The 13,092-nt window shown below is 36.1% G+C and overlaps 1 protein-coding gene across 5 annotated transcripts in view; it reads left to right on the top strand.

Moving 5' to 3' along the window:
* SPIRE1 (spire type actin nucleation factor 1) overlaps positions 1-13,092 on the top strand; it is a gene marked incomplete at its 5' end in the record, with an annotated part of 256,517 nt that overhangs the window by 23,688 nt on the left and 219,737 nt on the right. For 4 of the 5 annotated variants that reach the window (XM_081078392.1, XM_081078390.1, XM_081078391.1 and 1 more), the window contains one exon: positions 6,545-6,579. The exons of the other annotated variant lie outside the window; for it this stretch is intronic. In XM_081078392.1, the coding sequence (XP_080934518.1) occupies positions 6,545-6,579 (35 nt within the window). The remainder of the gene's footprint in view (positions 1-6,544; positions 6,580-13,092) is intronic. 5 annotated transcript variants of the gene reach the window in all.

The following is a 13,092-nucleotide window of genomic DNA, read 5'->3' as shown; positions in this document are numbered from 1 at the left end:
TTTAATTGGGGGGTGGGAACAGATTATTCTCTACACATTTTCTTTTTTAATTTTGCACTTTTCTTTATACAGTAGCTTGCATTTTGGTTATTTGCTGCCCTGGATTCTTTCAGAAAGGATGAATTAAATATGCAGGGGGAGTGAGTTGGGTATAAGAGCTGGACTTTTCAGTCATCAAAACACGAAAAATACGTAACGTTTTTTTTTGTCTTTTTTAAAAATTAGTTTCAGGTACACAAAACAAAGTAATATTTAGACGTTTATCATTTATATCCCTCACACTGTGTGGACCTCCCTCCCCCATCCACTATCCCTCTGACATCGCACAGAGCCATTACATTTCCACTGTCTCTATTCCTAATGCTGTACTCTGCTTCTTGTAAGTATATACATACATACATGTATATATAAAATTATAGTTGGCATTCATTATTGTTCAGCTTCAGGTGTACAGTGCAGTGATCCGGCATCTACATCATCCCTCAGGTGGTCTCCCAAATGGGACACGTGTCCATAGGATACCCTACAAAATCTTTACAACATTATTGATTACGTTCCCCAAATTAATTTTCAAAACCCCGTGGCCATCTTGTGGTTACCGACTGTTTTCTAATCCCCTCATCTTCCCCTTTATCCGCCCCCCCGCCCCCGCCCATCTAGCAACCTTCAGTTTTTCCTCTTTGTCTCCAAAACTGATTCTGATTAGTTCATTCACTTATTCTTTTCTTTAGATTTCTCATATAAGTGAGATCATATGGTATGTCTGATTTATTTCACTTAACATAATATTCTCTAGGTCCATCCATATTGTTGCAAATGGTAAGATTTCTTTCTTCTTTATGGCTGCGTAATACTCCATTGTATAAATGTACCACAGTTTTTTAATCCAGTCATCTACTGATGGGCATTTCGGTTGTTTCCATGTCTTGGCTATTGTGTATAGTGCTGCAATAAACATAGGGGTGCATAAAGATTTTTGAATTGGAGTTTTGTATTTCTTCAGATAGATACCTAGGAGTGGAATTGCTGGATCATAAGGTAGTTAGTTCCATTTTCAGATTTTTGAGATACCTCCATACTGTTTTCCATAGTGGCTGCACCAATCTGTAATCCCACCAACAGTGCACAAGCGTTCCCTTTTCTTCACATCCTCACCAGCGCTTGTTGTTTGTTGATTTATTGATGATAGCCATTTTGACTGGGGTGAGGTAGTATCTATTGTGGTTTTTATTTGCATTTCTCTGATGGTTAGTGAGGTTGAGCATTTCTTTTCTTTCTTTTTTTTTTTTTTAAAGATTTTATTGGGGAAGGGGAACAGGACTTTATTGGGGAACAGTGTGTACTTCCAGGCCTTTTTTCCAAGTCAACTTGTTGTCCTTTCAGTCTTAGTTGTGGAGGGCACAGCTCAGCTCCAGGTCCAGTTGCCGTTACTAGTTGCAGGGGGCACAGCCCACCATCCCTTGCAGGAGTCGAACCGGCAACCTTGTGGTTGAGAGGACGCGCTCCAACCAACTGAGCCATCTGGGAGGCAGCTCAGCTCAAGTTGCTGTGTTCAATCTTAGTTGCAGGGGGCGGAGCCCACCACCCCCTGCAGGACTCGAGGCATCGAACTGGCAACCTTGTGGTTGAGAGCCCACTGGCCCATGTGGGAATCGAACCGGCAGCCTTCGGAGTTAGGAGCATGGAGCTCTAACTGCCTGAACCACCGGGCCGGCCCAAGGTTGAGCATTTCCTCATATGTCTGTTTGCCATCTGCATGTCCTTTTTAGAAAAATGTCTCTTCAAGTTCTCTGCCCATTTTTTAATTGGGTTGTTTGTTTTTCTGGAGTTGAGTTGAGTGAGTTTTTTATATATTTGTGATATTAACCCCTTATCAGATATATCATTGGCAAATATCTTTTCCTATTCAGTAGGATCCCTTTTTTGTTTTATTGATGGTTTCCTTTGCTGTGAAAAAACTTTTTAGTTTGATGTAATCCCACATGTTTATTTTTTCTCTTACTTCCCTCGTGCGAGAGGATATATCAGTAAAAATCTTACTCCGGGTAATGTCTGTGAAGTTTCTTCCTATATTTTCTTCTAGGAATTTTATGGTTTTAGATGTTACATTTAAGTCTTTAAGCCATTTTGAATTTATTTTTGTATATGGTGTAAGGAGGTGCTCCAGCTTTATTTTTTTGCATGTGTCTGTCCAGGTTTCCCAGCACCATTTATTGAATAGACTGTCTTTACCCCATCTTACATTCTTGCTTCCATTGTCGTAGATTAAATGGCCATATAGGCATGGATTTATTTCTGGACTCTCTATTCTGTTCCATTGATCTATGTGTCTGTTTTTATGCCAGTAACATGCTGTTTTGATTACTGTAGCCTTGTAGTATAATTTGATGTCAGGTATTGTTATACATCCCGCTTTGTTCTTATTTCTCAAGATTGCTGAGGCTATCCGGGGTCTTTTATGGTCCCATGTAAATTTTAGGATTATATGTTCTATTTCTGTGAAAAATGTCATTGGTAGTTTGATAGGAATTGCGTTGAATATGTGTATTGCCTTAGGCAGTATGGACATTTTAAGTATATTAATTCTTCCTATCCATGAACATGGTATGTTTTTCCATCTATTTCTGTCTTCTTTCATTTCTTTCTTCAGTGTCTTATAATTTTCTACGTACAGATCTTTTACTTCTTTGGTTAAATTTATTCCCAGGTATTTTATAGTCTTTGGAACAATCGTAAATGGAATTGTTTTTTTAATTTCTCCTTCTGATGTTTTATTATTGGTATATACAAATACAACTGATTTCTGAATATTAATTTTGTATCCTGCTACTTTACTAAATTCATCTATCAGCTCTAATAGTTTCTTGGGGAGTCTTTTTAGGGTTCTCCATATATAGTATCATATCATCTGCATATACTGATAATTTTACTTCTTCCTTACCAATTTGGATGCCTTTTATTTCTTTTTCTTGTCTGATTGCTGTGGCCAGAACTTCCAGCACTATGTTGAATAGAAGTGGAGATAGTGGGCAACCTTGCCTTGTTCCTGATCTTAGGGGGAAAGGTTTTAGCTTTTTCCCATTGAGAATGATGTTAGCTGTGGGTTTATCATATATGGCCTTTATTATGTTGAGATATGATTCCTCTATTCCCAGTTTCTTAAGGGTTTTTGTCATAAATGGCTGCTGGATTTTATCAAATGCTTTTTCTGCGTCTATTGATGTGATCATGTGATTTTTATTTTTCATTTTGTTAATGTGGTGTATCACATTAATTGATTTGCGAATGTTGAATCATCCTTGCATACCAGGGACGTATCCCACTTGATCATGGTGTATGATCTTTTTAATGTATTGCTGAATTCTGTTCGCTAATATTTTGTTGAGAATTTTTGCATCTATGTTCATTAGAGATATTGGCCTGTATTTTTCTTTTTTTTGGTGTCTTTGTCTGATTTGGTCATCGCGAGATAGTGGCCTCATAAAAAGTGTTCGGGAGTCTTCCCTCCTTCTGGATTTTTGAAAGAGCTTGAGGAGAATAGGTGATTATTCTTTTTTGAATTTTTTGTAAAATTCACCTGTAAAGCCGTCTGGTCCAGAGCTTTTGTTTGTTGGGAGACTCTTGATTACTGATTCAATTTCCCTGGTTGTAATCAGTCTATTCAGGTTTTCCGTTTCTTCTTGCGTTAACTTTGGAAGGCTGTGTGCATCTAGAAAATTCTCCATTTATTCCAGATTGTCAAATTTGTTGGCATATAGTTGCTCATAGTAATTTCTTAATTTTTTTTTTTTTGTATTTCTGTGGCGTCTGTTGTCACTTCTCTTTCATTTCTGATTTTATTAATTTGGGTTCTCTCTCCCTTTTTTTAATGAGTCTGGCTAAAGGTTTGTCAATTTTGTTTATCTTCTCTAGAAACCAACTTTTGAATTCGTTGATCTTTTGTATTGTTTTTCTGATTTCTATTTCATTTATTTCTGCTCTGATTTTTATTATCTCCGCCTTTGTACTCCCTTTGGGCTTATTTTGCTGTTCTTTTTCCAGATCCCTTAAGTGTGAAGATAAATTGTTGATTAGTGATTTTTCTTGTTTCTTTAGGTAGGCCTGCAATGCTATCAATTTCCCTCTTAGGACTGCTTTCATGGCATCCCATAGGTTTTGGGTCGTCGTGTTTTCATTTTTGTTTGTCTCGAGATATCTTTTGATTTCTTCCTTGATCTCCTGGTTGACCCATTCATTATTTAGTAACATGTTATTCAGCCTCCATGAATTGGTGTGTCTTCCAGTTTTATTCCTGTAGTTCATTTCTAATTTCATAGCACTGTGATCAGAGAAGACAATTGGTATGATTTCAATTTTCTTAAATTTATCAAGACTTGTTTTGTGGCCTAACATATGGTCTATCTTGGAAAATGTTCCATGTGCGCTTGAGAAAAACGTGTATTTTGCAGCATTGGGGCGAAATGCTCTGAAAATATCGATTAAATCCAAGTGGTCCAATGTATCATTTAAGGCTGTTGTTTCCATATTGACTTTCTGTCTGGAAGACATGTCCCTTGTTGTCAGAGGTGTGTTGAGTCCCCTACTATGATAGTGTTACTGTTGATCTCTGTCTTTATGTCAGTCAGTATCTGTTTTATATATTTAGGTGCTCCTATGTTGGGTGCATAGATGTTTACTAGGGTTATGTCCTCTTGTCGGATCGATCCCTTTATTATTATATAGTGCCCATCTTTATCTTTTAATATGTTCTTCATTTTAAAGTATTTTGTCAGATACAAGTATGGCAACTCCAGATTTTTTCTCATTTCCATTTGCATGAAATATCTTACTCCAACCTTTCACTTTCAGCCTGTGTGTGTCTTTTGATCTGAGATGAGTCTCTTGTATACAGCATATACAAGGGTCTTGCTTTCTTATCCACTCAGCCACCTTATGTGTCTTGATTGGAGCATTTAGTCCATTTACATTTAAAGGGATTATTGATATGTACATAGTTATTGCCATTTTTAAATTTGTAGTTAGGTTGTTTTCATCTTTCTTTTATTTACAGGAGTCCTTTTAGTATTTCTTGCAATGCTGCCTTGGTGGTAATAAATTCCTTTACCTTATACTTTTCTGGGAAACTCTTCATCTCTCCATCAACTTTAAATGATAGCCTTGCTTTATAAAGCAATCTAGGTTGTAGGCCTTTGTTTTCCATCACTTTGAGTGTCTCCTGCCACTCCCTCCTGGCCTTCAGTGTTTCTGTAGAAAAGTCATTTTGTAGTCTTATGGGAGTTCCCTTGTATGTAACCCTCTGTCTTTCTCTTGCTGCTTTTAGGATTCTCTCTTTGTCTTTAAGCTTTGCCATTTTAACTATAATGTTTCTTGGTGTGGACCTGTTTGGGTTTATCCTGGTTGGAACTCTCTGCACTTTCTGGGCTTGTATGTTCGTTTCCTTCATCAGGTTAGGGAAGTTTTCGGACATTGTTACTTCAAATATGTTCTCAATCCCTTGCTTCCTCTCTTCACCTTCTGGTATTCCTATGATGCGCATGTTGTTGCACTTGATGTTATCCCAGAGGTCTCTTAAACCATCTTCATTGTTTTTTATTCTTTTTTCTTTCTGTTGTTCAGTTTGGGTGATCTCTGCTAACTTGTCTTCTAAGTTGCTGATTCGATCCTCTGCTTCATCTAACCTGCTTGTAATTCCTTCAAGTGAGTTCTTAATTTCGGTAATTGTGTTCTTTACTTCTAAGTGGTTGTTCGTTATGATTTCTACATCCTTCTTTATATCGTCTCTAAACTCCTTAAACGTTCTTATCACCAGTGTTCTGAACTCTGTCTCTGATAGGGTAGTTACCTCTGTTTCATTTGGTTCCACTTGTGGAGGTTTTTTCTGCTCTTTTATTTGGGGCATGTTTCTTTGTTTCCCCATTCTGGCTGACTCTCTGTGTTTGCTTTGATGTGTTAGGTAGATCCTTTAGAGTTCTTTGTTCTTGCTGGGTTATCTTATGTAGTATGTGTCCTTTATATTTGACTTGCACTACTTCGTTCTTCTCTGCGTGTGCTCCAAAGGTGACTCTTGTGTTGTGTATATTGTCGTGTTAAAGAAGATGTTTAATTGCTTTTCGCTTGTGAGTAGGTGGGGTTAACTCCTAGGCTGACTAGTTGTGAGACTTGGCTCTGCCCACCGCATTGTGTTCTGCTGTGTGAGGGTTGACCGCTTAAATGTGGTTTGGCCTCTATGGGCTCTTGTGCCTGTAGAGAATCCCTCTGGGTGTGTCACTTGTAGGTCAAACCCGGTAGTACTCTGGTTTGGTCTGGAGTTGACCTCTGGGTATGTTGATTCTTGTGCCCCTTAAGCTGGGCCCTTCAAGTAATCCTTCCACGAGTCTCTTAGCTGTTCTGCGTTACATAACATTTTAACGACTGTGGAAAATAATGGTTGCATGTTTCTAATATGTATGTGTTTCTATCTTTGTGAAAAGATGCTTTAATAAATCTTTTTAAATTAAGAAAAGCTAAAATCCTTTGAAAGTAACTCTTTGTATTTTTATTACAGGTAAATTGGGATACTCACATTGTACAGAAACAGAGGTAAGAGAAATGCTTAAATATTTCTTAGTAAAGCAGACTTGCAGTCCTATGTAGACTAACTTTGAGTACTGAACTATGTCACCATGAGTTTTCAGTGTTCTGGTACCGTGTTTCCCTGAAAATAAGACCTAGCTGGACAATCAGCTCTAATGCGTCTTTTGGAGCAAAAATTAATATAAGACCTGGTATTATATTATACTATATTATATTATATCAACCCAGCATATTATATTGTATTATGTTTTATTTTATCATATTATACCCAGTCTTAAGGTCTTATATTAATTTTTGCCAGGAAACATGGTAAGAATGTGTTGAGAGGAGGTATACATCTCTCATGTTTAGGAAGAGTAAAATGTGAAGAATAGTCAGTTACCTTGTCCATATTTTTAAAATATAAGGGAGTGTTATAAAGATTAGCTTAGTAATAGTTTAAAATTTTTCTTGTGTTATTTGTGAAATTGAGTTAGCTATGATTCAGTTTAAGTTCATTTTCCCCCCATAATCCCCTCTAATATGTCATAACAAATAAAATCATTTAAATATTTTTGACTCCTATGGATCTGTGTTGGTGTAGGAAGAAAATAGGAACTTGGAAGTTGTATTTCAGTAAAATTAGTAATGAATGAATTGCTTTGTTACTTGTGTAAATAGGATTATTAATTTTTAGTAATTTAAATAATATGATTAAAAATTCAGATTGTGAAATTTAAGAAATGTCCACATACTTCTATGTGTTCCTTGCAGGAATTTCAAGAATAACATGAAATAGGAGGGCAGCATCCATGAATTAATTATGTATGTGTGGTGGTCTTTTCAGAGTTGTTGCATCATCCTTACTTTGGAAGTAGAGACAATTTTTTCCAAATTAGCTCTAAAAATAGGCCAGAACTTAATATTTTTATATTGCAAAGATTTTTGATGTACTGTTCAATATGCTATGAAGGAGTGGGATTTGATTTGAATCAAGGTATAAGTTTTATCTATGGTTTCTGATGTGTGTCTTTCTAGCTAAGTAATTTTGAGCAAGTAATTTTTTCTTTCAGAATTTGGCTTTCTTATCTACAAAATGTTAGTGATAGTCCCTGTTAACCTCATGGGTTGTGAAATTTTAAAGAGATAACATATGTGAAAATGTTTTATAAACCCTTAAGACAATTTTATATACAAAGAAATGTATACAAGTGGACACTTTGGTCAATTTTGCTCAAGCAGTAGTTTGTTGTAATCAGAAGTGTCTGGACACTGATGGTAACCACTTTGAATACCTCTTGTAGTTGCAGAAGTCAAACGTGACTTGTATTCATCTTTTGTTATTGGTGTATATTGAGTATTACAATTTTAATACAGTTTTTCTTTCTTAAAACGTGTATACAATTTTTTGGCACCGTTTGTATATATATATCAAGATGATACAAATATAGTCAGCATTCAACTGCGTTTAGGTAATGAAATGTGAGTATTTTACATATGAGGCACTAGTAGTCATAAGTCTCATTATTCTGTCGTATGTTGTACTGACATAAAATCAACATGGTTTTAACATTTTATTTAGTGCTTGCTTTGTATAGGAGTGTCACCTTATCTTATCTCCTAGCCCTTATCATTTGATCTGTAACTTACTCTGGTCCAATTCAAAAGAATTGGAAAGTAAACTGAACTCTCTTCCATATATATATATATATTTTTGTATAACTATTTGAAGAGGGAAAATTATAAGAAAATGGAAATTTCAATCTGATATTTAGATTACAAAATCTGGGGTATTTTCTAGGAGTAACAGTGGTGGTTACATCTGGGAAAGAGACTGGGATTGTGAATGGTGATTTATCTATATTTGGATTAAAAAAATGACGTCTCTGTGTATACTTTGGTAATTAAAATAATAAAAAGAAAAAGCAGCAGAGGCAGTGGGAACTTTTCAAGAAGTTTGGTGACTTGAGAGAAGGAGGAAAGAACTTAAGTAGGACATTTTGTTCCTTTTATTTTTTTATTCTTTATTTTTAGGTTAGGGATGTAGATGGTACATTTGGTGGTGGTGGTAAAGGAGCCAAGAGAATGAGACTGGAGTCCAAATTAGAGAGTGGATATTTGTTGAAATCAGACTTAGGACTATGTCTAGAGGAAGATGGCTTGACTAGAGCAGTGGTTTTCCTGTGGAAGGGTTCTGGGGGGTGGGGGTTCTTGACACTCTTTCAATGTCAAATTATTTTCGAAGTAACGCCAAGACATTATTTGCCTTTTTACTTTCATTGTCTCAAGAGTGTACCATGGAGTTGTCAGAGGCCACGTGACTGTGCAACTGACTATAATACCAAACTGCAGAAGCAGATAGGGGATCTAGCCGCCTTTTATTAAGCATCACCTTCAAGTGTTTTGCCAAAATGTAAAATAATACCAACCTTCTCACTATTTTTTTGAAAACAGTTTTTCCTTAAAAATGATATTGGTATTACCATGTTTAACGTTATTTTAAAACAGTTTATTTTAAAACAGTTATTTTAAAACAGTGTAATTTAAATGATTTAATTAAAAACAGCTTTAATTTCTGATACAGTAAATGTTGATATCTTACAGATTACATAAACAAAAGTTCCTTGGACTCCTCAATAATTTTTTAGAATGTAAAAGGGTCCTAAAAACTAAAGAGTTTGAGAACTGTTGGGCTGGGGCATGATGGATAGCAGAGGTGCTTCTTCCTGAGAAACAGAATTGAGGGTTAAGAGAGGTAAAACCAGAGCCCTGAGGTAGAGAGAGAGTGGGAAGTTGAGGGAACCCTTGATACATGGATTTAAGCCAATCTCTTTTGTCAATGAGAAGACAGGTCAGCTTTGAGAGTGAGATTATACTGGATGAAAAAGGTGATTGCTAGAGTCTCTTTTTGCCCTTAAATTGTTTTTCTATTGAGAAAAGAGATTCCCAGTTCCTCTTGTAAGTTAAAAGCCTGATTAAGTTCTTGCTGGAATTCAGTCCAGACCAATAGAGAGGCTGCTCACAAGTTGAGTAGATGAGAAGTGTGAAGGATGTTGGATGAAGTAGAATAGTTTATCACCAGTTCCACATGGTAGTGCAGGCTCACATTGGCCTTTCTGAATTGGAAGGGCTTTTGTTGGGAGGAGGCTGGATGGAGGGTGTTTGTGCTTGAGAACAGAAAGATGGGTTGTTGTGAATGCAGAGCATTTAGCATAAAGCCTGTTTTAATGGATGCAGCACATTGTTATTCTTAGTCTGGAGGTGTAGGGTTTCCTGAGAGGAAGGTAGGCTCAGCTCGGCTAGTAGACCCACTAGGAGCCTCAGGGTGACTGTTAAGGAAAACCGAAGCCCTTCATTTTTCTGGGGCTGTAGGACTCTCAAGACATATGGTTGAAATACATAACTTTAAGTTCCACTATTTTTATTTTAATGGTTTTTGTGGTACATAAAAATCATGGTATGGATTATTTTCTAGTTTTACTTATAATTCTCTTTTTAATACTTTTCATAAAAACCAAACAAAATTATGACTTTAGAGAAAGCAAGGAGACCATACATAGGCATTTGATCAACTTTTATGTGGTCTTGTGCTTCAAGATTAGTTTAATGTTTTTTAAAATCAAGTACAGTTGACCCTTGAACAATGCGGGGTTAGGGGTACTGGCCTCCTGCAGTTGAAAATTTGTGTATAACTTTTGACTCTGCAGTTGGCCCTTCCTACCTGCAGGTTTCTCATCCACAGATTCAACCAGCCGTGGGTCAAAAACAGTATTTTCCATTCGTGGTTGGGAAATGCAGCTGGTACTGTGGTTAGGGAAGCAAAAATACTGTTTTCTATCTGCAGTTCGTTGAATCTACCAATGTGAAACTGTGTTTAAGGGCACCCTCACAGTTCTAACCCATGTTGTTCGAATGTCAACTATATTTTTCTTTCTCACTGGAAAAAATTTTAACATACTTGATTATACTAGTATTTTCCAGCATTTAAACTCATGAAGAAAATTTTTCATATAATTTGTTTTAAAAGACATGCAAAAGGCAATTTAATTTTTCCCTACAACTTTTTCCCCCCTCATTTTTTGAAGGTACAATTTACCTACAGTAAAATTTAACATTTTTAGTTACAGTTCTTTGTGTTTTTACAAATACATTCAGTTGTGTTAAGTATACCCACAATTAAGTTCTATCACTTCCAAAATCCCCCCCACCCCCCCATTCCTCTTGTAGTCATTTCTTCCCTGCCCTGCAGCCCTTGGCTACCACTGGTCTGTATTTTGTCCCTCTGGTTTTGAGAAGGGCATGTAATTTAAACAGCGTGTTGCCCTTACTTCTCCCTCTCTAGGATGGCTCACAGCCCAGACTGGTATTTATAAACTCTCGAATGACTGACCTGTACATGTGGGTATTTATCTGTCAAGGAAGCAGTCCTGATCCATAGTTTAGGGGGAGCTTTCACCCCATTTTACAAGTTTTTCCTACTGCCATCATTTAAGTAGTTTTGTGAGTTATACTCTTATAGTTGAAGAAAATTGCTAAGCAGTTAATACTAAAGCATAAAGGATTTGAATTTTCAAGTATTTTAATTGAGGCTTTTTCATTGTTTTTAGCTCTCCAAATTTCATCACATTCCTGTCTTCTATTAACTTTCCCTTTAGTAGGAAAGAAGGTTAAATGAATAACTAAAACAATCCTGGTGTTCCCCTTGGTTGATTAGCTGTATTTTAAGTACAATAGGTTAAAGCATTATATAAAGTTACATTAACTTTTGCCAATACTTTACTCTTGATAGAGTTAGTTTATAAAAATAGTAGCATAGCAGAAATATTTAAGCTTTACCGAGGGGAATTATTAGAAAGATTCATGTTCACATCTTAGAAATAAACTTCGTATATACTGTACATAAATAAATACTTTGTTTCATTTCTACATGCATCTTTAAAAAATACTACTTTAGAGCTTACTACATGCTAAGTACTGTTGTAGACATTAACTAATTCTCAGAACAAATTTATGGAGTAGATGGTGTTATTATTTGCATTTTAGAAATGAGAGCTAAAGTATAGAGAGGTTAAGTAACTTGCACGAGGCCATATAGCCAGTATGTTGCAGAACCACTTCTCTTTACCTTTCGTGTTTGTCTTATCCGGCCTTTATTTATCTGCAATGTAAGGTATTTGCATAACACTGATAATTTAGTGCCCCATTTGGGACAGTGAAATGCCTGAGTGTCTCTATTCTGTGTATGCCTCTTACCTGTGACTATTTCAATTCCTGGCATTACAGAGCCAAGGAATGTGTTCCTGCTGGATGTAAACTGAGCGAAGGAGTGAATTTAGTCCGCGAACCTTCAACCCTAATGGTTAGGTGACTGTAGGGTTCTGTACTAACGTAATTTGTGAAGTCTGATTCTGAATTTATGAAGTCTGATTCTGAATTACTCAGAACTACTCAAGAATTGTTCTATATATTTGATCTTCCTGGGAAATCAGATCTAGAATTAGTCTGCTTTGTGAGGGAACCCAAAACTCGTTTTGAGAATAAGCCAAGAAATATATCAGAGTTAGAATCTTGGACTTATTCCATTCTGGTTATATATATTAATAGTTTTTGACCTAACTGGACCAAATGAAAAATTTTTGTGTTTCCTGAGCAGCCTAAAATAAACTATGTGGGTGTTTGCTGTTTTAACACAGGGTATAATATTTAAAAATGTCTCTTTTGTCTTTAGTTAAATCAGCCCACTGCACTTTGATTTTATCTCTGGCTCATGTAGATTAATTATAATAATTGGATGAATAATGCCTCTTTTAATTAATATTTGATAGCCCTTAGTTAATTTTAAAAGTAATACAAAAACCTAACATGAAAGAAGTATCTAATATTTTAACAAGAATATTTGTATCTGTGCACAACTTTAGCTGCATAATGAGCCTGTTTTGTGTGGTTGTGAAATAGTACTGATACCAAATTAAGTAGATCTTGGAATTGCTAGGAGAAACCAAAAGACCATTATACTATGGGATCTGCTCTTTTAGCAGAAGGCTTTGTTCTTAAATTGTACTTTAAGGGTTTATAACTGGAATTGCATGAAAAGAAGTTAAGGTGATGTGTTCTACAAAAGGATTGGAAGAATAAGCTTTATTAACTGCTGGTACCAGCAGCATTTTCTCCTAGTAGGTAAAAGGAACAGGATAAATGCTCACATTTTATTTCCTGTCTTTTTGGATGAAAGACCTCAAACATGCCTGAATTTACGTGGCCATTTGATTGATATTAACTTGCATGGTCTGAAAATGGGTTTGTGTGAGTAAACTGTGTCTACCTTTGAGTTTCTGCTTCTGGGTGTTGTCAGTATTAGTAGAGGTTGGTAGTGAGGTATTATTGATGTGAAAAGTGGATTTCATGTATCATCAGATATCATCAGATGGAGACTGGAGGCATTATGATAGTTACTTGGCACATTTAAAATTCATTTCTCCCTCCTTCCCTGCCTTTTTTTTCTCTTTCGCCCACCCTTTTCTTCTCTGTGTCTCAGATAAC

Source organism: Rhinolophus hipposideros (genome assembly GCF_964194185.1).
Source record: "Rhinolophus hipposideros genome assembly, chromosome: 17".
In the NCBI taxonomy this organism is placed as follows: domain Eukaryota; kingdom Metazoa; phylum Chordata; class Mammalia; order Chiroptera; family Rhinolophidae; genus Rhinolophus; species Rhinolophus hipposideros.
Note: the sequence above shows the minus strand (reverse complement) of the source record. Positions and strands in the feature narration are given on the sequence as shown.